Source organism: Mesocricetus auratus, unplaced genomic scaffold (assembly GCF_017639785.1).
Source record: "Mesocricetus auratus isolate SY011 unplaced genomic scaffold, BCM_Maur_2.0 Super-Scaffold_100009, whole genome shotgun sequence".
Taxonomy (NCBI): Eukaryota; Metazoa; Chordata; class Mammalia; order Rodentia; family Cricetidae; genus Mesocricetus; species Mesocricetus auratus.
In genome coordinates, this window is record NW_024429193.1 from 78,186,511 (window position 1) to 78,211,048 (window position 24,538).

The window sequence follows — 24,538 nt, forward strand, 5'->3', positions numbered from 1 at the left end:
AAGATAGATAAAAAAGAAGAAATAAAGGGAGAGAGAGAATGCATTTCTAATAAGAGTAGTCCATAAAAATTTTAATTATATAACAAATAATTTTCTTTATTTAATTAAAGTCAATATACTGTCATTGTTATGAGTAGCTAAGGAAAAAGTCATCACTTTAACAGCCCTGCAGCTTTTAAACAATTTGGCAGAATGTATCTTTCTTTCAAAACTAGTAAAATAGGAAGCAAATATTTTATATTTGCATTTCAGCAATGCAATATGCAAGAAGGTGGTGGTGTTTTGGATATAGGGAGGTGGTTGATATTAACTACAGGGAATGGTGGAAAGTGGCAAGTCTTTTTAAATTGTTTAGATTAGCCTTCAATGAGAAACTAACATTTTTTTTAAGAAAGAGTTTTGGATCTAGCCTTCTAGGGATCGTCTGCCAAAGTATCTGTACATTCAAGACAACAGCCAGATGAATACACTTGTTATTCTTATGGTGGAGAAGAGGACTGGGTCTTCCTTCTTGGGGGAACATATTGCTTGATGTTAGATAAGAGGGAAACTGGCATGTGTGTTCACAGCTTTGGAGGGTATCCCACACAGCTACCTCCAGTCTGACAAACACTGCTATCACAAATGTTGTATTAAAAATACAAAAGAAAATCTGGGTGGAGACATTTTGAGATTCCAAAGAAAAAAGATGCGGTAGAGATACTTGCCCCCTAACGTGATGACCTGAGTTACATTACCTGAACCCACAAGAATGGAGAGAAGTGATTTTCACAAAATATCCTCGGGCTTCCTCATATGGTCAGTAGCATTAACATGAATACACACACATACTAAATAAATAAGTACAAAGAAAGTTTTACTCTGAAATAGTTGATATTTCAAAGATCTATTATTAAGCATTTATACTAATTATGAACAACATTGTACAAAAATTTTAAAAAGTCTAAATGTCTCCTGAAAGTTCTGAAGGTATTCCAAAGTGACAGCGATTTGTGAAATTAGCCTCTAGACTAAGAGAACATGACCAGGAAGTCTATTGAATTGAAATTCTGAGGTGAGGAACTGCCAAGTTAACACACACACACACGCACACACACACACACACACACACACACACACACACACACACACACACGAAATCTGGGGAAGAAAATAATGAATTCTGTCTGGGCACAGGGCACACGGCACTGACTGAAGCAAAGCCCCTGGGTGGGATTAGTCAAATCACTGAGGACAAGGCGGAAATGTTCGCTTGAACTGTGAGTGCTTTTGGCAGACAGATGTAATATTTTCCTATCTCACACTGTGACAGCTCCCATAGGACAAGAGAGAGACACACACAAGTCCAAGTCTGTCTGAGCTTAAAGCAAAGCATCATAACAGGGGGGAAGACAAATTTCTTACAAACTTCCTGTCCAAAGGGGGAATAAAACAGTAAGGCACAGATTAAAAAGATAGCTAACCTGCTGGAAGAGACTGATCTCTCCAGAGAGGAAGAATGAAAGAACAAAGAGAAACTGAGTAGTGTAAGCAGAGGAGAGACAAGACAATATAAAACACAATAAACACAAAACAAAGCCTAGAACATTTATAACTCAAGACAAGACTACATCACCAGTTGTCGGTGAGAGGCAGGCTTGCAGTCATCCCAAGAGAAATGGTCTTCACAAACATTAATCACAGGTTTGGTTTTAAAATCAGCCAAAGAATGTGTACCAGCTGAGTTTGTAATGGGATTTACTGTGATTGCTCTGCACCCAACCTCATAAGCAGGTGGAATTCTACTGTAGCATTAGGTACAAACTGCCTGCTCCCAGGTGACAATCTTGTGTTGTCATTCCTCCTTCAAGAAAGCTAGTAAGCACTATGTTCTTGGGAAAATATCAGGCCACATACATACTAGTGTATCCCCTCTTCAATTATAACTACAACCTGCTACCCTTCTCAGAACCTTGTCTTGGAATGAACTGATTGGCAACCCGGACACAAGGACAGAAATGCTGCTGATCACCAACATGTTTAACTGTAAAACCTCTCTAAGGCTGACCTGCTGTTTTATTGTGTTCTGAGTAGAAGTGGCAATCCTTCCCTTAATTTAAGCACTTCAGGTTTGCTTTCTAATGTAATGTTTATCTATTTAAGTTAAGTAGCGTGGGTTTCATTTGGGAAGAGTGTGTCACTCTCAAAAGACTTCAATCTCTCCCTCTCTCTGTCTCTCTGTCTCTGTCTCTGTCTCTCTCTCTCTCTCTCTCTCTCTCTCTCTGCATCATGATTAATTTGAGCAATGATTTTCTTTTCCAAACAGAAAGTTATTATTCTGTTACCACAATAATTCATTTTTTTAAAAAACTGAAAAATAGCAATGAAAAAAGGCAGGTTATCTTCCGGGTAATGTTCAAAATCTGTGGTGGCATATTGCTGGAGATCTAATAAAGCCACTGGAGATGAGAATGCAAAGCCAGCCACAGTAGATAGCCATAGAAGCTGGGCAGTAGGAGCACCAATAGTTAATCTCAGGACTCAGGAGACAGAGTCAGATGCATCTCTCGGAGTGCAAGTCCACCGACTGCTACATGAGAGTCAAGCAGTATAAAAGATTAACAGAGCTCATGCCCTTAATCCCAGCACCAGATAGGCATATAAGGAAGAATCAAAGAGACTCAAGTGGCATTTAATCTCCAGTCATTTTGAGGAGAGCACTGCAGTTTAGGATTCTGAGGCTTGGTGGATAGCAATGCAATCTGGAGATGCAATCTAAGGTTCAGTGGAGTCACCCCTTCACTATGAGCCCTGGTAGAGGTGGGAGCTCTCAAGAGGCTGGATACTTTGTTTTTCTGGTCTTTAGCTTGAACCCCAATATTTGTCTCTGGGATTTTATTGTTAATGCTATAAAAATTCATATGCTAAATCATTGGTCACTTTCACAGTCTAATATTTAAAGCTTGTTTACATGCTATCTATGAAAGATAACAGGGTGGATTGACAAAGGCTAGCTAAAATTGGACTGTTACTACTAAGAGAAATTGGGAGATAATCAATAGCACTTTGATCAAATGTTTCAACAAAATTATTTTGTTTATGTGGAGTTACTCAATATAAACTCTTTAATGTTCATATGGAACAATCCATATCTTGCAATAGAAAAAAGCAGCTAATAACTCTTTTCTATTTTCTCCTGTGCAAGGCTATGCAAGTATGTTTCTCTTTCCTTCATATACCAATGAATAGTTGTAGTTTACAGAAAAGGAAGTACTTAAATCTGAAAATAAAATGAGTCAAAATTTAAAATTCTTAATCTATTAAATGTAAATTACACTACCATTAACATATAAAGAAACTTTATTATTTTTCATTTTTAAAAATTTTAAGAATCTCCATCATGTTTTTAATGAAATATTACATCCTCCCCCTATTTCTATCTACCATTCTCCTCATATCCTACTCAAGCTCTTTTTGTCTTTTTTAAATTGAAAATAGATTCTTCTGTCATAAAATATATTCCAACCACAGTTTCCCCTATCTCCATTCCTCCCAGCTTCTCCCAACCTCCTCTCTCATAGATTTACACCCCACTGCTTCCCTTCAGAAAAGAGCAGGCCTACAAGAGATAACAGCCAAACAAGACAAAACAAGATACAGCAAGACAAAGACAAAGCCCTGCTAATTTAGGCCATGAAAACCCTCCGTTAACATAACCTCATTTGTGGGGTGTGTGTGTGTGTGTATATGTGTTTGCAGTGGGTGTTGTACCAGATAAAAAGTGACTCTTTTTAGTTAATGGGAAGCCAGGGACTAAGATATCTGAATAGGAAGAAAACAGTTACACAGACAGCCTGCTACATGGAAGGTTTGACTAGACAAAAATGCAGAGGGAAAACTATAGGTCTCAAGCTAAAGACAAATACTTCAAATTTAATAGAAACAATAGCTGTTGTAATTTGGGGAAAAATAATAGGAAGTACATTCATTACACATTTCTCTTAAACACACATATATAATTATTATGGGATTTTGTATGAGTACTATTGGAGACTTGGAACAATGTATAAAATAAAAATACACAAAGTTTAGACTAAGTTCTCAGAGTTAGGAAAGAACTATTATGAAACTGCAAATTTAAAATCCATAGGAAGCATTTCTGGGATATGTAAGACATGAGTGACTTTAAACAGAATGAAGAAACATGATGGGGGAAAAAAGTAAGAAAGAATGATAGAGCTGTATACTTCCTGTAGACCTGGAAAATACTGTATCTCAAAAGACAAACAAATCAAAGTGTAGAATAAACACTTCTCCAGGTACCATCCGACAAAGATTCTTCAAGTTCATGGCATAGCAAGACTCGTCACTTTTCAAAAGAGTGCAGCAGACTTCTGAAAAATGGATATAGGAGATCAAAAAATGTGTATCTTATAGAAGAAAAATATCATTGGACTGGAACAAAACATAGAAATTCCAGGATCAATGAAACTAGCAAGTGAAACCTGTTAAATATTCACTATAAATAGGTCCTCAGATGTAAGGTAAAGCACAAACACAATGGGAGAACATGAAAATATATTTAAAAATGAAATTCTGTATTTAAAAGATACAGCATCTAAAAACAACAATGCTTCAGAGGGCAGCTACAGACAACAATGCAAATAGGTGAATCTATCACATTGAGTCAGAACAACGGAATCTCTATGTGTGGATAGCCTTAAGAACAAATGTAGAAAAGGGAAAAATAAAACCAAAGAACATGGTGGCCAGTGGAGGACAAATAAGAAGTCACACTTCGCTATAGTACTGACCCAGATGGAAAGAGAAAGTAAATACAATTTTAAAATGCAATTCTCAATTTTCACCAGTCTGTTGAAAAATATACACAACTTCAGTAGGTAATCTAAATAGAGTAAACAAAAGTAAGATACCAGGAATAAACACCTGGAGCCATACTGGTAAAGATGAACTCTTCAAAGAAATGAAAATGGGAAAAGAAGATGAAGGGTCTGGGGGAGAAGGGGGAATGTTTAGAGGAGGTGGAGGTGTGTGTGAAGGGCTGGACCAGGTGTAGAGGGAAGAGGATGAAGTGGGTCAGATGAAAAGAAGGGGAGGGAGGGGGAATAAGAGGAGAGGCAAGAGGAGGGGCCTAAGGAAAGAGGGAGAGGAAGGAACATGGGAAGGGAGAAGCAGGAGGAAGAGGAGGGAAACATCAGAGCTACAGAACTCCCAATAGAGACAGGCAGTCAGAAGACAGTAGAACAGCCATAAACAACAATAAAACCCCAAACTCTCTATCTAAAAATTCAAAACCCAGAAGAAATATTATTCAAGGAAATAAAATTAAAAACACATGCTGAGAAACAAATCTTGGGAGAAATGTATCAGCAGTGTGTTTAAACTTCAAATCATTACAGATGTTGGCTAGGATAATGGATACGTGGTAATTCCAATTATCACAAAAGTGACTTTTTTCAAATAAATTTTATTTAAATTAGAAACAATCTTATATTACTTATCAATCCCAGTTCCTTCTCCCTACCATCCTCCCATGCCCCCAACAGACCACCCCATTCACTCCACCAGGGAGGGTGAGGCCTTCCCTGAGGGATCATCAAAATCTGATTTGGGGCAGGGTCTAGGCCCTCCATCATGTATCTAGGCTAAGAGAGTATCTCTCCCTAGGGAATGGGCTCCTGAAGTCTGTTCGTGCACTGTGGATAGGAGGAACTTAAATTCTAAATAAAGTTCTTGTGGTATTGTTTTGTACATAAGGAAATATCACTAAAGGTGTCTGATAGAAAAATTAAAATACCATGTTATTTGGCATATAACTTACATACAAATAAAGTATTTCATAACAGCATTTCAAATAATGGAAAAAAAGAGGTCAAAGACATGGCATTATACATGAAATGGGTAAATACTTATAAATACTTCACAATAAGTTAAGTCACATTTAAAAAATAAATCTCCAACTGAATTACAGAGAGGGATGGTTTATATAGCTAAAATCCATACAATAAATGGGATCATAAATTACGTAGAGTTAGGTTTGGCAGTATGAAATCCCAGCATCTAATGGCTGATCTAGGAGAATTACAAATTAAAGGCAAAACTGGGCTATATGTCAGACTATCTTTAAGTAGAATTATAAAGAAATAGTGAAAAAGCTATTCATTCCAAGAGAAGGTACTATACAAAGATATAAAGAATTGACACTGTAATTTGGATATGAACATTACAGCCATTTAGGAATGCTTCAGGATAGAGATGCTTCAAGTCATACCCAAGGATGAAGTTCTGTCTTACTGAAGGGGAACCAAATAAATAATTTATGACGTATTTATACTTTAAACTTGGAAGAGCTTTTATAATTGACAAGGGCAAGCAGTTTTAATTCTGAATGTTAGTTACTTTGAAGTAATTTCCCTAGAATTTAACTTTTCAAACCTTAATTTTGTAGATAACTAATAATGATCCAATTTGTGTATTATATTTTGAAACTACTTACCTTCTTATGAAGGGAAGTTTTCTGAAGACCACGACTAAGTTGATGATCTTCAATGTTTTCTGGCCCTGAATAGGACATTTATAGTATGGAGCAATGGATTGTTTCAGATAAAGAAGAAAGACTATCCTCGGGATCTTCAGTCCATTTTAAAAGCCATTTGCCATCAGCCATGTGTCTGATCTAACATCCTCAGGACTATTCTGTAAACAGTACTTTGATGAATCTGAGACCCAGCTTACCTTTAATTTCCACTTATCACAAAGCTAAAATGTCATAGTATATGAAAACCCTCATACTTATTATTTACCTGGTATCTTCACCAATATGTTGGTAATTGTATTGGTTTATGTACTTCCCTTTGTTCAATGATAAAAATTTCTATAACCACTAACAAAGGTAACTTCCATTCTGGTCAACTGTAGTCCATTTTTCTTGGCTGTGGTCCCTTCCTTGGCTGTGAATAAACTACGACATATTCCATTTGGAGCAAGACACATGTTTTGCTCCCATGTGTGGTCTATTATATAATTAGAGTACATAGTTATAATGATATGGAATCTAATCACAGAATAGATATTTAAAGTGTTTAAATACTGCTATACACTACAAGTGGACATAATGCAGCACAGTTAATGTGCAATGGGTATTCAGGTCTCCTACTAATACTGTTCTATCGTGCGTTGAAACCTTCTAGAAATATTTAAACTCTAGTATTTCCAGGAGGAGAAAACAAAATGTGAAAATAAATATCAGATAAAGGACTCTCCTGTGTCTGAGTATGTTCAAATACAGAGACAAGGAAAGAACTTAGTCTCCAATAGTTTCTTTGGGAAGAAATAAGACAACAGCAAATAAATGCAAAAAAGACAAGAGATTCACAAGTACCATTATGATGGCCCAGAAGAACTTGATTCTAGTGTTCACTTTCTGAAAGGCCAGGTATAATGTAGTGCAGAATGTTCCACCTGCAGGAGATGAAAATTGAACTTCCTTCCCAATGACGAGTCCACCCCCAGGGAATGACTATCTGAGTTCTCCCCTGGGGAATGACTGTCAATGACATGTTGTCTTTACTTTGAGAGCAGCTGGTAAGCATTTAGGAAGTGGCACAGACGTGGAGTCTTGCAGCAAGCAGCTGCAGGTGGTGGTTATCCGCTGTCATTTGACAAGGAGCCAGTCATGTACAATGCCTTTCCCAGAGCCTTAGCAGGGAGAAGAATAAGAATTTACGTGGTTGATAGCAATGAATGTGGGGTGTAACCATTCTCCTACTACATCATAAGTTTAAATATCCAAGTCAAAGTTACACTTTCTAAGGAGCAAAATATCCTCAAACTTTATTGCCAGACATAATAGGAATATTTGTTAAGACATAGATGAAGCTTCAATGAGCATGGCATTGCTTACCTAGTGAAAGGAGTCCTGAGATTTGCACTTTTTGATGCTGTTTTGTTATTTGTGTGTTTTTCTTTTCAAAAAGGACCAACGTATCATTAAACCAGAAGAGCCTCTCATTGGCTATCCTTTATTAACTCACTATGTGATAAGGACAACGAAGAGGCAGACATCCACTTTCTTCCTGATTTCTGCATCTCAGGGCTTACAGATATATATCATTCTTCTCTGAACCATGTAGAAAGCTTAGCAGGGCAGAGTTTGCTCATGAACAGAAGTCTCCATGCTACTAGCCACTAGCGGTACAGCAGGACATATATATTTCCATAGTTCAAGGAGCAAAACCATCATGGCTCTTCCTTCAATCACATTCTCCTAATTCCCTGGTCACTAGTGAAGATCAGATTTCAATACCCCATATATGGATTTTGGACAGAGAAAGATATAAATGTTCAACATAAATATTTTATAAAACTCACAATGTCATTCAGGAGTTTTTGCTACAAATAGGAAAATGACTCTGTTTAATATTATGTGTGAGGGCTTAGATTTGAATGGCGGAGCAGTAGCAGCATACATATGAGTCTGTTGTAAACATAGAAAAAGCATTTTGCCCAGAGGGTAGTATAAACATGGATGACTTAAAATTTTCAAACATTCTGTATTGTAACCTTAAGCTCTAAAGGCAGCTTGCTTTATGTAAAAAGAAAAATAAAAGCATGAAATGAATTCCACTGTAGATATAAAATCCTTTGGTAGAAACATAATGCTTTTTCAAACAAGGACACAGAAATATGCTTATATTTAAACAATCTAATTCTACATTGTCAAAAAAGAAACATGGCTATTGGTAGATTTTACTCTTTCAACATACTGTGATATTTAAATTACTGTGCATTTCAAAACACTCACACATTCCAAAATCTGTGAAAATTTTCAAGGATGTCATTGTACTAGTCTGATATTTGTTTTCCATTACTAACTGAAAGATTGCTGGGTGTACCATTCTAAATTCCACATGATAACCAGATTTCCTAAAGTATTTTTTTCCTTTTTAAAAACATGATAGAAAATTTAAAGTTTTCTATCTAGGACCACAATGGACCAACAAATGCAGTAGTTACTTTGCATTCTGCTAAATATTTTTAATATTTTGCCAGTGTCTCTCTTTGTGCCCAACTATTCTTTTGCTATTGTCTATAACAACTAAGTGATATCCATTTTCCTATATTGACTTATGCAAAAATATATGTATGTTTTAAGATATTATATCAAATGCCAAACACCACAATGCCAAAGAATATAAAATGCTTCAAGATTCTTATATACTATAGCCTTAAATGAATACTATTATTTATATATGTTATTATAAATAGATATTAATTAATTTCTTTACAAAGTAATCCTACATGCAGAAGTTTTTAGAGGCAATGATGGTTTGTTATTTAATCATTTTTTTTCATTCCTTCTCAGTCATCAAAATTTTGATGGTAGAATACTAGAAGATTACAGAAAATATGATCTTTTTAAAATGTAGTATTAGTCAATGAAAACTGCTTTTGGTGCCTTTATTAAAACTACCTTAAGTATTTTCTTGTAGGTGAGGCACAAGTCCCCTTTCTTCTATCTTTTATTTTTTCTGTAAAAAGAATTTCAATGGCCATTTTGAAAAATATGGGCTGCCTAGAATTTCCACTTGGAAATACAGTGTAAGTCACTAATATGTCCCTCTTTTCACATCTAAGTGAAGTACATGTCTACTTCCTAAGAGTTCTCATATTTAGACGCTAAAATCCCTACTGCTGCACTTACATTTCATTTTTTTCCTGGCTTCTCCAAACAGCTTTTAACATAACCCTTGAAATGTATTGTTGAAATTTGTGGCCCATGGTGGCTGAATTTGATCAATCAGTATTACTTCATACATGGTTTCTTTTTTCTTTTCTTTTTTTTTTTATTCACTAAGGTTAGAACCATCAAATTTAATTTAAAAAACCTGAGCGGCTGAATTTCTTACAAAAACCTGTGCTGGCTAGTGTTTTGTCAATTTGACAAAGGCTAGAGTCATTTGGGAAAAGGGAACTTGTGTTGAGAAAATGACCCTACAAAACAGATCTTCAGGCAAATCCATGCAGCATTTTCTTGATTAAATATTGATGTGGGAGGCGACCCCCTTCCCACCGTGGGTGGTACCAATCCTGGGCATTTTCTTCCTAAACTTTTTTAAAAAATAGCTAAACAAAGCTAGGCATTGGTGGCACATGCCTTTAATCCCAGCACTCGGGAGGCAGAGGTAGGTAGATCTCTGTGAGTTCAAGGCCAGCCTGGTCTACAAAGTGAGTTCCATGACAGCCTCCAAAACAATACCAAGAAACCCTGTCTTGAAAAAACACAAAAATAAAAAAAAAGGCTAAGCAAGTCATAGGGATCATGTCAGCAAGCAACATTCTTCCATGGTCTGCTACCATATCCTCTTTTATGTTCCTGTCTTGAGTTCTTGTACCAACTTCCCCTAGTGACTGATTACTACCTATAAGTATAAGGTTAAATAAATCCTTTGTTATGGGTCGTGGTGTGTTAGCATAGCAATAGAATCCCTAAATTACGCAAAAACTTAGTGGTGCATAAACCATTTTTTATACTTTAAATGATTTATTATTAGCAGATTTTTCCAGATGTTTGAGTCCCAAATGGCATATATTTCCCAGTAGCTCATTTGATTAAGGCCTGTGCCTCCTTTGTAAGTTCGCTTCATTTACTTTTGTGTGTCTTCTTGACACATGCCAGACAGTTGACACTTGTGTATCTATGTGTCTTTGCTCTCTGATTTCAAGTTCAACAGAGGAACAGAAAATAGCAGAACAAGGACCATCTCAACGTCTCTTCCAGCTCTGTTCACCATTATAAGGACATGTGTCTATTTCCATCACTCCCCTTGCTCAGCAAAATATTGTTTCCTTCTTTTCAAACAGCTTCACATTGACAAATTTCTCTTTAAACTCTTACTTATTGTTCTTCATTTCACCAAGAATTCCCAAGAAGTGCTGATACTCTTCTTTTTATTTTCAGACATGATGTTTTTAATTTTATTATTAAAACAATCTGAGTTGACACACTGAACAGATATTTGCTTTTCTTCCAGCTTTAGCACACCAGGTGTACTTCCCAATGACCAACCTGCATTTTTTTTAGAAGATCACCATGTAAGTCATCTATTATCCTTTCTCTTAAGAATTTCTGCTGTTCTCTTAGATTATCCATGTAAACATAACAGATTATGCCTATATTTTTAAATAATATTCCTTCCCTTGACCCCAGGCTCTCTCCAGGCATATCTCTGTTATTTGTTATATAATGCTCATCAGTGCTAAACTTGAGGGAATCTCATCACTGTGAAATTGAAAAATATTTCTGTGTCTTATAATACATGATGTATCTATTTAACCATAGCTTATGCCCAACTGTAGTAACAAAAGTAGGGAGGGGGACCTGATTTAATGGGAAAAGCATTTGCCTGGAAACCATGAAGTCTTGAATTTCTACGTTCAACAGGACTAAAAGACTAGGTGTAGACAGCCATAGGAGCACATATGTGATCTCAGCGCATGAAAGGAATACAGAGGCAGGTGAATTTGCAGATCTCTCAGGTAGGCTTCGCCTAGTCAATAGAGATGCTTCTAACTTAATGAAGCGACAGTGCCTCACAATAAATGATTATATAAAGAAATAAACAACCAAGCAGACATATAAATAGAGTGGAAGATTAAGGAGACAGAGCAGTGGATAAAAGATTTGCTGTGGGAGCCATAAACAAAAGTAAAGGGTTGTACAAACTGTAAGAGGTCGCAGACATCAGTGAAGAAAATTATACCCACCAAAACTGCCAAACAGAATATAAAGAAAATATTCTACACATTTAAGTAGTATATATCTATCTACCTAAGAAAATAAAAGGAATAAATAATCACAGAGAAGTAAATTTTTAAATGAGGAAAAGCCCACATAATAATAAAAGAATAATAGTAATAAATAAATACAGTATATTGATAACTAAATGTTGGTGGACTCAGTTCCTCCAAATACCAAGATAGTTACTAATATATTGTATTACAAAACAGATCTAACTTCTCTGCCATATCCAAAAAACACACCTGCCCATGAAGTACAGATATCACTTCAGGGCAAAAGGATAGAAAAGATATTCCAATAAAAATGGACACAACAAGCTAACCTCTTTAGTCATTTTAATATCTGACAAAATAAACTTCAAACCAAAACTAATCAGAAGAGACAGAGAAAACACTACATATCCACCAAAGGAAAAAATTCACCAACAGGATATTACAATTTTAAACATTTATGCTCCAAATATAAAACACGTAAGTTCATCTAAGTAACACTAATACAGTTCAAACCACATACTGACCCTTACCTAATGATAGAGAAGTGCTGGGTTTAAATTACATCAAAAGTCAAATGAACCAACAGATATTTATACAACCTTGCACCTGAACATAAAATAATATAGCTTCTTCTGAGAATGTCATGGGACATTCTCTATCTACTCAGACACAAGCACATCTCAATTGATTACAAGAATATTGAAAAAAGTCCAGCTTTATACATGCTCACAATGGATTAAAGGTGGATATCAATAAAAACAGAAACAAAACAAGTGTATACAAAGTCATAGGAACTGAACAACTCACTTACGAAAGAAATATAAATCAGGACAAAATTAAGATGGACATTAAAAACTGTTTACCTGACTAAATAAGCATAGGAATTAAGAACAATCGTTAACAAATGGGAGCTCATGAAACTGAAAAACTTCTGTATTTAACATACATAAATAACTTTGACAAAGTAGCAGACAAAAATGTGTAAAGATCTGTACCAACTATAAATCCACTTCTGGTGGGAATGCAAACTTGCAGAGATATTATGAAAGCAAGTGAGACAATTCCTCAGGATGTTATGAATAGATCCACTCAAGATCAAGCTACTATTTCTCAGGCATATACTCAAAGAACTGCATGGGGCTCCATCTACACAAGCTTATCTGTGTTCATTGTTGCTGTATCTTTAAAACCAGCCAGAAAGTTAAAAAAAAAGCTTAGATGCCCATCAACAGATAAATGGATAAATAAATTATGGTATATTTATATAATTAAGTTTTTTCAGTTGTGAAATAAATAAATGAATGAATAAACAAATAAATCATGGAATTAGCAAGAAAATGAATGGAGCTAAAAAAAATCATAGTGAATGAGGTAACCCAAACACAAAAGATAAATAGTGAAAATAGTTGCTTCTGTTTGGATTCTTGCTTTTAAGCCTTTGATAAACATGCTATAATCCATATAATCACAGAGAGTAAAGGACTAGTCAGGAGGGGATGGTCTCTCTAAGAAGGGGAAATAGAATATATTGTTGTGGACAAACAGAGTACAGTCTGGAACGAGAATCAAAAAGTGAAGGGGAGAGAAGTGTGTATAAGAGAGGAAATTTAGGGAGGTATGACTAACACTGAGGGCCATTTGATGGGTCATATGGGAACCTACTGCTGGACAAACTTCTTAAAATATACACAAACAGGAAAGCAATCTAAAGGCAGTCAATTCTTATTTTTATATTCTAGCTTGCTTGTTTGATTTATTTATCTGCCCACATGTTTTCTAAATAAAGAGAGAGAAATAACGAATGGATTAGACAAATGAGGAGATTTTGGAGGTTTTGACAGGAGATTGGAGAGGGTAAACTATGACCAGAATATATCTTATGAGTTTTCAATATAAGAGAAAAAGTTGTATTTTAAAGCCTAATAATCAATAATGAATTGACCTGACTGAAGACACAATGTCGCTAAACAGAAAGAAAGATATATAGATAAAGGAGAGCACTAGGGAGTCCCAACTATACTCACTGGGAGAATTGAGTTTGGGCCCTTCTCCAGTCCATCTTCTCCTAACCCTTCTTGGAGATTCCTGACCTACCCTGGCAGGAAAAAACATCTAGAGTCTGCCTACATTGCAGTCTTAGTCCCTACTACTCCCACTGGGAGACAAGAGCCATTGGAATCTTGGACCTACCTGCACACATTGGAGGGAACCTTGAACCTGCACTTAGCAGCAGAAGAAGAGACTGTATCTGCACTAGAAGATGACAGTATAAGAGCATATTCAACAACAGAACAACTAATAAAACATCATCAGAGTCTACAGACTGCACCAGCAAGAACTGAACATCCCACTGCAGATGAAGCAGAAAAGAATGACCTTAAAAACAACTTTATGAAGATGATAGAGACCCTCAAAGGGGAAATGAGAAAATTCCTTAAAGAAATGGAACAAAAACAAACAAAAAATATAAGAAATGGAGAAAAAGACAAACCAAAAAATGCAAGAAATAAATCTCTTAAAAAGGCAAGGAAAGGGAAGAAAAACAAACAAGTAAGGAAACAATGCAAACAACTCAAGTCTTGAAAGCTAAAATAGACACAATAAAGAAAATGCAGAAGAGAGAATTCTGCAAATAGAAAGGCTGGGTAATGATCAGGAACTACAGATGCAAGCATAACCAACAGAATAAAGAGATGGTAGAGAGAATCACAGGTGTTGAAGATATACTTGAGGAAATAGAAATTTTAAGAAATCTCAAGTCCAACAAATCCCTAACATCCAGGAAATATGGGACACCATGAAAAGACCAAACCTAAGGATAATAGGTATAGAAAGAAAGTGAAGAAAGCCACCTCAAAAGTGCAGAAAACATATTCAGCAAAATCATAGAAGAAAACTTTCCCAACCTAAAGAAAGACATGTCCATGAAAGTACAAGAAGCTTACGGAACACCAAATAGAGTGAACTATATAAAAAGTCTTTACACCACATAATAATCAAAACACCAAACAAGAATGTTAAGAGCAGCAAATGAAAAAGGCCAAATAACATATAAAAGCAGGCTTATTGCTGGGCTGTGTTGGCTCATGCCTCTAATCCCAGCACTCAGGAGGCAGAGGCAGGCAGATCTCTGTGAGTTCGAGACTAGTCTGATCTACAAGAACTAGTTCCAGGATAGCCTCCAAACTCACAGGGAAATCCTGTCTCGTAAAAGCAGACCTATCAGAATTACACCTGACTTCTCCATGGAAACTCCGAAAACCAGAAGGTCTTGGATAGATGTTCTACAAACGCCAAGAGACCACAGATGCCAGAACAGACTACGATACCAGGGAAATTTTAATCACTATAGATGGAGAAAACAAGGTATTCCATTACAAAACCAGATTTAAACAATAAAGAAAGTAAAGACTTCCTAGAATTCAATGAAAATGGAGACACAAGTTCCAAAACTTAGGGGATGTTTTGAAAGCAGTGCTAAGAGGAAAGTTCATAACACTAATTGCTCACATGAAGAAACCAGAGATTAGTCACACTAGAGAACTAATAGGAGACCTGTAATCTCTAGAACAAAAAGAAGTGAACTTACTTTGGAAGAGTAGATGCCAGGAAATAATTTAAATAGAGGGCTGATATCAATAAAGCAGAAACAAAGAAAACAATATGAAGAATCAAAGAAACAAAGAGTTGATATTTTGAAAAAACTTACAAGATAGACAAACCTTTATTCAAACTAACCAAAAGGCAGAGAGACAGCATGCAAATTAACAAAATCAGAAATAAAAAGGACACAACAACAGACACTGAGGAAGTCCAGAAAATCATCAGGTCATACTTTGAAAACCCTTATTCCACAAAACTGGAAAATTTAAAGGAAATGGAAAATTTTGGGGATAGATATCACTTACAAAAATTAAATCAAGAACAGATAAGCAATTTAAATATAAACTCTAATTAAATAAAAGCAATCATCAAAGGCTTCCCAAACACAAAAAGCCCAGAGTCACAAGGTTTCAGTGAAGAATTCAAACAGAAATTCAAACAAGTGCTAATAACAATTCTCAAAGTTTTCCACACAGTAGAAGCAGAAAAGTCATTTCAAATTCTTTTTATGATGCTACAATTTCCTTGGACCCAAACCACACAAAGACACAACTAAGAAAAAGAACTACAGACCAATCTCCCTCATGAACAGTGATGCAAAAATACTCAATAAAATACTGATAAACAGAATCCAAATACACATCAGAAAAAATTATCCACCCTGATGAAATAGGCTTCATCCCGGGGAGGCAGGGATGGTTCAACATATGAAAATCAAACAACATAAGCCACCATATGAACAAACTGAAAAAGAAAAACCACATGATTACTATATGCTGAAAAAGCCTTTGAAAACAATCTAACACCCCTTCGTGATAAATGTCTTGGAGAGATCAAGGATAACAGAAACATACCTAAACATGGTAAAGGGTAATATACAGCAAGCCAACAGCCACACCAAGCTAGATTGAGAGAAACTCAATGGGATTCCTTTAAAATCATGAATAAGTCAAGGTATTCCACTCTCTCTGTATCTTTTCAGTATTGTACATGAAATTCTAGCTAGAGCAATAAGACAACAAAAGAAAATCAAGGGGTTACAAACTTGAAAGTAAGAAGTAAACTTTCACCGTTTGTAGATGATACGACAGCTTACATAAGTTACCTGAAAACTTCTACCAGGGAACTCCTACATCTTTTAAACACCTTCACCAAAGTGGCAGGATACAAGATTAACTCAAAAGAATTCATAGCCCTACTATATATAGATGTTAAATGGGCTGAGAAAGAAATCAGGGAAAAATTACCCTTTACAATAGCCAAAAACCACATAAAATATCTTGGGGTAACTCTAACAAAGCAAGTAAAAGACCTATATAAGAAGAACTTTGAGTTGGGGGAAAAACAGAGAAGAGCAGGACAAGAGATACAATAATAGAGGGAACCATTAGAGGATTGAGGAGAGATTTGGCAGTAGTGAGATTTCCAGAGATCTACCAGGATGACACCAACTGGCATACTAAGCAATAGTGGAGAGACTATCTTAAATACCCCTGATAGTGAGTTCAACTACTTCCTCATATGCTATCCTAGAATTTCAACCAATGACTGAAGGAATCAGAGGCAGACACCCACAGCTAAACACTGAACCCAGTGACAGAGAGGGAGGACTGAAAAGCAAAGGAGTCAAGACTGAGTTGTTTATCCTCCAGAAACAGCTGGCCTGAACAAGGGGGAACTCTTGGACTCCAGGTTGATGGTTTGGAGGCCAGTGTGGGACTGATCTAGACCCACCTGAATGTGGGTATCAGTGAGGAGGCCTCAGCAATCTATGGGGCCTTGGGTAGTAGATTAGTATTTACTCCTGTCATACAAATGGACTTTGGGAGCCCATCCCATAATGAGGGATGCTCTTTCAGCCTGAATACTTGGGGTGGTGGCCAGGCCCTAAAGACTCTGGATATCCCCCATGGAGAGTCCCACCCTTACTGGGGAATGGAGTGGGGATTGGGTGGAGGACTGGTGGGGGGGTGGTAGGAAGGTATGGGAGGAGGGGAGAGAGAGCTGGGATTGACATGTGAAGAATCCTTGTTTCTAATTTAAAGAAAAAACAATCTAAAAAAAGAACTTTGAATCTTTAAAGAAAGAAATTAAAGAAGATACCAGAAAATGGAAAGATTTCCCATGATCGTGGATATGTAGGATCAACATAATAAAAATGGCAATCTTACTAAAAGCAATCTAGAGATTCAATGAAATCTGTATCAAAATAATAGAACAAATTTTCACAGACCTTGAATAGACAACACTCAATGTTATGGAAAAACAACCAGGATAGCCAAAACAACCATGTACAATAAAGGAACTTCAGGAGCCATTATCATCCCTGACTTCAAGCTCTGCTATAGAGCTATAGTAATGAAAACAGCTTGATAATGGTATAAAATAGACAGGTAGGCCAATGGAATTGAACTGAAGTCACTGATATAAAACCACACACCTGATTTTGGCAAAGAAGCTGAAGCTATACAATGTAAAAAAGAAAGTATCTTCAGCAAATGCTGCTGGCATAAATAGACGCTGACATGTAGAAGACGGCAGATAGATCCATACCTATTGCCATGCATAAAACTTAAGTCCAAATGGATATAAGACTCCAACACAATTCTAGCCACACTGAACCTCTTGGAAGAGAAAGTAGGAGGTACCCTTGAATGAATTGGCACAGGAGTTCACTTCTTGAACATAATTACAATAGCACAGACACTGAGATTAACAATTAATAAATGGGATCTGCTGAAACTGGGAAGCTTCTGTAAAGCAAAGGATACAGTCAACAATACAAAATGGCAGCCCAAAGAATGGGAAAATTTCTTTACTAACCCAACATCAGATGGCTGATTTCTAATCATACAAAGTACTCAAGAAGCTAGTCACCAAAATGCCAAATAATCCAATTGAAAAGTGGGGTACAGAACTAAAGAGAGAATTCTCAACAGAGGAATCTAAAATGGCTAAAAGGCACTTTAGAAATTACTCTCCATCCTTAGCCATCAGGGAAATGCAAATCAAAACAATCCTGAGATACCATCTTATATCTGTCAGAATAAGTAAAATAAAAAACACTAAGGACAGTTTATGCTGGAGAGGATGGGGAGAAAAGGGAACACGTCTCCATTGTTGATGGGAGTACCAACTTATACAACCACTTTGGAAATCAGTATGGAGGTTTCACAGGAAAATGGGAACCAGTCTACCTCAAGATTGAGCAATTCCACTCTTAGGTATATCCCCGAAGGATGCACATTCATACAACAAGGACATCTGTTCAACTATGTTCATAGCAGCATTGTTTTTAACAGCCAGATCTAGAAAGTAATCTAGATGGAAACAAGGAGGACCCTAAGAGAGATATACACAGTCCCCTAGTGAAGCTGAAAAGGGACAAGAGCCCCTGAACAAATGGGGAGCATGACAGAAGCGGGAGGTAGGTAAGAAAAAGAAAAGAGAAGAGAATGGGGGAAGATAACATGAGGGTTCAGGAAGATTGTGTTGGGAGAGGAGTAGGTTAGAGCAAGAAAAGAGATACATCAATAGAGGGAGCCACACTAGGTTTAAAAAGAAATCTGACACTAGTGAATTATACAGAGATCTACAAGGATGACCCCAACTAGGAATCTAAGCAATAGTGGAGAGGCTACTTTAAATGCCATTCCCTATAATGAGAGTAATGGCTCCTTTAGATGTTATCCTAGAGCCTTCATCCAGTGGCTGATGGAAGAAGTTGAGATCCATAGCCAAGAACTGGGTCAAACTCCTGGAATCCAGTTGTAGAGAGGGAGGAGGGATAAGCAAAGGCATCAAGAGTATGCTGCAAAAACCCACAGAAACATCTGACCTTACCAAATGGGAGCTCACGGATCCCAGTTTCAAAGTTAGTGACTAGCATTGTACCAAACCAAGCCTCCTGAATGTGGATGTCAGTTAGAAGGGCTGGGCAGTCTATAAGACATCTGAGAGTAGAACCAGTATTTATCCCTAGTGCACAAAAGGATTTTGGAGTCCATTCCCCATGGAGGACTACTCTCTCAGCCTAAATAAATGGGGAGGCCTAAGCCCTGCTCTCAACGATGTGACAGACATTGATGATCCCCCATGGAAGGCCTCACCCTTATTGGGGGATGGATGGGAGGTGGGAGTAGGGTCAGTGTGGGGTGAGGGAGTATGGAAGAGATAGGGATCTGGGATTGACATGTAAAATAATATTGTTTCTAAATTAAATAAATAATTTAGAATTCATAAATATTTTCTGTGCAAATTAAAAAAATGTCTGATAAAATAACATAGCCAAAAAGAACTTATGGAAGAAAGAGTTTATTTTATCTGTTTTTGTGTATGTTTGTCAGTGTGCATGTGTGAGGCAAGGCATAATCTCTCCCCTATTATGTACTGCATACAGCAAGTACAGATACATACATACATATACTATATAAACACACAGGAAGTAAACTGATTGACTAGTTGTCACACACACATACTCACACCTACAAGTTTTTAATGGTTAAATTCTATGTCTCAGTAATTAGATGTAGCACTTAATGTGCATCACCACCCTACTTTTTCTTTATCATAATAGAGTTTAAATATCATAATATAGTTTTGATTAAATTAACTCTGATCTGTTCAGGAAAACCTTAATGTGGGGGGAATTCAAGGTGGATTAGATGTAATAGAACAAATGGAATGTTGGTTTTATTTCTAATTTGATACTGATTTGAGGATCTATATTCTTAGAAAAGGAGAAGGCAATTAGAATTCTATACAGGTGATAACTTTATGTTGAATTTGTTGTAATTAACTCATATGGTTAATGTAGATGATGGATGAGGTCTCAGGTCTGAAGTATCTTTTTTCTGTTTCAAGCATATTCCATCTTTGAGAAAAACCTGATATCCAAGAACAAACCATTTATTCACAGGAGAGAATAAAACAGGAAACATAAACTGTGATTGGGCATGATTCCTGCAATATGGAAACCCACAGTTTGGCTGAGGTTTCTGAATTTCTCAGCTGGATCTCAGTGAGTGAATGACTTTCAGAATAAACATCCTCCGAAGGGAGCAAGCAGCTGGAACTATGAAGGGCAGCAGTGTTTAGTGAGTCTCCTGACCTCCCACACAACACAAGCTTCTTGCAGCACATTCTCCAGCCTGTCTAGAAATACCAATTGTGAGGCAAACTTGCAGAGCAAGTGACGACTCTGCGGTTTTAAAATATAACTCCAAGGCCATTACAATATGAAGTAGGCTCATTAAAGAAGGGACAAGAGCCTAGGCTGAAAGATTAGACTGAGCAATTAAGTAAGTGATCTTAAAGAGTCAAAAATTAATTGCCAGCAACACCGTGTAGTAGAACATCTGTGCTTTAATTGTAAAAGAAGTAAGAAAGTTCAGAGTACTGGACTTGTCAGCTAGTTTGAAGTCAGTGACTACTGAAAAGGAAATGAAGATGGGTCAGTTACACTGCGCCTAATGCATTCGAACTGTAAGCAGCCTTAGCATAGATTTAACTGGAAGAGTGGGCTCAGCTGTTGCTCCAGCTCAAAGCACCTGAAACTCAAACAGTGTATACCATGGCTGTGTTTTCTCCACTCTTCCCCCTTGGAAGCGACTTCACACTAGGCCCAGGGCTAGTTTCCTGCTGAGTTTGGTCCAGAAACCACTCCTGGAACTGCTACTATCGCATGGCAAGGATCATCAGATTCCACATGCTTTGCTTTCCATCTTTATTTTACTTTTTAATGTCTTTTTTTTTAAGAAAAGAGTTCTAAGATAGCTTCCAAATCCCATACAACATAGGAATAATCGAATTTCATCTTCTGAGTTCTGCATGGTCATGTACCACCACACTTAGTTCAATGTGTGCTGGGGACTGAACTCATGGCTTCGTGCTTGCTACGCAGGCACTGTGCCAACTGAGCTAGAACCCCATCCATTTTCTAGAATTTTACAGTATTTTCTTAGTTATGTTCCTGGACATTGGTTTCCTCACACTGTGTCCCTTGGCTTTTAATTTTCTTCTTTGTAACACTACTTCCAGGGCTCAGATCTCTGACTTCACATCCAAGCTAATCTCAAGGTAATCTAATCAAGCTCGATCCTGATTTGATTAAAACTTTAACTGGAGTACCTAAATATACCACTATGGCTGTCAGTCTTTTGACTTTGTATCAGTAATTATGACTAAATTAGCATATTAAAAGCTAATCTCACCCAGTCTCTCAGTATGCTCTCTTTTTCATTCCACACACTCTACCTACCCCTCCTTCACATCTCTAAGACCTGTTTTTGCTCCCTCTCACCCTTACAAGTAATTGTCAAAGACAGGGACAGGTCTCCTTTTAAGCATTCTCCAAGTGTGACCCCTACTGAATTACTACACAGTCAAAACTATACATCAGGACACAAGTATTTGTTTCCCATTGACAATACTATTTTAAATATTCATTTATTTGAAACAAGTTAAAATATACCAGTTTTCTACAACAAACACTTTCCTACTTTTTCAGGACACTTGGAGAAAAAAAAGCCAATGTAGATATATAGCCATAAGAACTTAGGCTAGGACTTCAAACTCATAGTCTGATGTTTCTATTATGAATGCAGTCACACTGTATACCCCTCAATAAGCATGTTTGGTTTTATAGATCACAGAGTAGATAAGTAATACATGTGATAAAATACAGAACACAGTACTAACAATATACCATACATAGTAGTCTATGTCAACGCAGGTTAAAGATACGCTAAATAAATGGTTGGGATATGTTTGCTTGATTAACACTCCAAACATTTGAATAAAGCATCACTATGTAAAACATCATCACATAAATAATACTGTCCCAAAAAACAAACACTTAAGCAATTCCCCATTTAACTCAGACTAGTCTCGGTTATATTTAAGTGGTCTTGAACTCCTTTTTTTTTCCTTCTGCAACACAGTTATTGGAATTGCAACTGATACAACTACACAAAGATAAGTAGGAGTTTTCTATAATATTGGTAAGAGTAACCAAACAGCTGGTCTCATTTAAAATTGTAAACTGCTAGTCTTGTCAGCTTCTAAAATCTGTGTATGTATGATTAATATTTTCAATTAAAACAAATAACTTAAATTTCCTATGCTTTAAAATATTACCTTGTAATTGTTTATAATGACTAAATTGTTACTAATTTATCGTGTTATTTCACTTGAGGACTTAAAAAACAAATGATGCTACACTAACAGTAAGTCTAAAGCCTAAAACTAGAATCCTGCTAAAATTAAGGCACTATCCATTCAATTGTGACATTATCAAGTGAAGCAAAAAATAGTGACAGCAACACTATTCTTCTTACCATTCACTTGAAAGATGTGTGTCTGATGTACGTGTTCATAGCCATCTGCATAGCACGTATAATTGCCCATGTGTACTGTGGTAACCTTGGTGATATACAAGGACCCATCATCGCCAAAGTCCTACAAAAAAGAAAATAAATCACAGAGTTGGCTAATTGAGGAATAATTTCTATTCAGGAGAAAAACAAATATATTAAACATTTTAAAGGGTCTTAAATATCAACTAAGATGTTGACTTACCTTAATGTTTCTTTAATATATTCTTCCCTTAAAAATGAACTTTCATTGATAAACATGGCTTTCCCACTTTATTTGAAATGTATGAATTAACAAAGTATGCTAGTATAATTTCATTATATACTTTGAATTTTAGATGAATAAAAGTCTTTCAAAAACTTTTCTTACCACTAAAATAATATTGCTAATTACATTTTAGTCTTATAATTATCCACCAATTTTTTATCACTTAGAAGTATAAATATTAAGAAAAATAGCTATCAAATTAATATTTTCTCAGTGAAAGCATTTAGAGGCATATCTTGAGACATGATATTTTGTTTTATTTTGCTTTGTTTGATAGCTAATGGAGATTAAATCATATCCTCACTCATGCTAAGCATGAAGTCTAACATAATACTAAACTCTCAAGGAGAATTTAATTTTAAAGCTTGTAATCTACTTGTCATTTGAATAAATAGCCATGCTATTTGCTATTCTGGAGAAGAAATGCAGAGCCATTCCTGGCGGGAACATATTAAATGCTCACCTCTGCTCATCACAACTGAGTCCAAACATTAGCCTTGCTACTGCAGGTTGCAAACCAGAAAATCTGCTCTTTATAAATCAATGTGTGCAATGGGGAGAACTGCCAAGTCTGTTTTTCTGTTCTTTGGGAAACCTGCTCTTACAATCTTCAGAGTCTTTATGAACGCCCATCTGCCTGGTCTCTGTGAGGTGCCTGTGAGTGGGCATCCTGACCTCTCTTCCTCCTCTCACCTTCTTGCTTGCATGATAACTTGGAATCAATACCTTGTACTCCTGCTCCCTGTGAACTCCACTGTCTTCATGGATTGGAGGGGAGGGAAAGGCTTCAATCTCCCCCGTAGGGAAAGGTCTATGTGGGACAATTCCACAGTCATCAAAAATCTTAGGTTTTCATGACTTTGCTTTATTTAAAGAAAACATAAGGACTGCTCTGTTTAATGTTTAGCATTTCTATCCCATAGTCCTTTTGGGAAAAAATCATAGAATTTTTAACATGATATTTTTGTTGTACACCGATACTTCTTTGAGAACACAGTAGACTGAAGAACAATTTGAGAAGCAAACTGGAGCATGGGACAGTCATACACCAATTGACACGAGTTTGGACAAAGAAGTCAGAACTACACATACAAAAAAAAAAGACAGTGTCTTCAACAAATGGAACTGGTCTAACTAGATGGGTGCATCTTGGGTGCATTGGCATCACCCTAAACAAATCACAAAACACAACTTCAAATGAATCAATGACATCAACACAAGACAAGAAATACTGAATCTGAAAGAAAAGAAATCATGGAATAGCCTTGAATTCATTGGAAAAGGAAAATGCTTCTTGAACAGAACACTGGTAACATAGGCACTAGTAACAAAAATTAATAAATTGGAACTGATTTGATTTTTTGTAGACCTCTCTCTCACTCTTCTTTGAACAGAATGAGGACAGCAGCCTTCTCTATGAGCCTTCCAGAACCTCTACATTCTGTCTGTGTTGAGCTCTTTTAACTGGTCAAAGTACTTCTATGGCAGTAAGCCTAGAGTA

At 36.5% G+C, this 24,538-nt stretch overlaps 1 protein-coding gene across 2 annotated transcripts in view; it reads right to left on the bottom strand.

Annotated features, from left to right (window-relative positions):
* Fstl5 (follistatin like 5) overlaps positions 1–24,538 on the bottom strand; it is a 579,517-nt gene that overhangs the window by 152,035 nt on the left and 402,944 nt on the right. For both annotated transcript variants that reach the window (XM_040752632.1, XM_040752631.1), the window contains exon 8: positions 22,734–22,854. In XM_040752632.1, the coding sequence (XP_040608566.1) occupies positions 22,734–22,854 (121 nt within the window). The remainder of the gene's footprint in view (positions 1–22,733; positions 22,855–24,538) is intronic.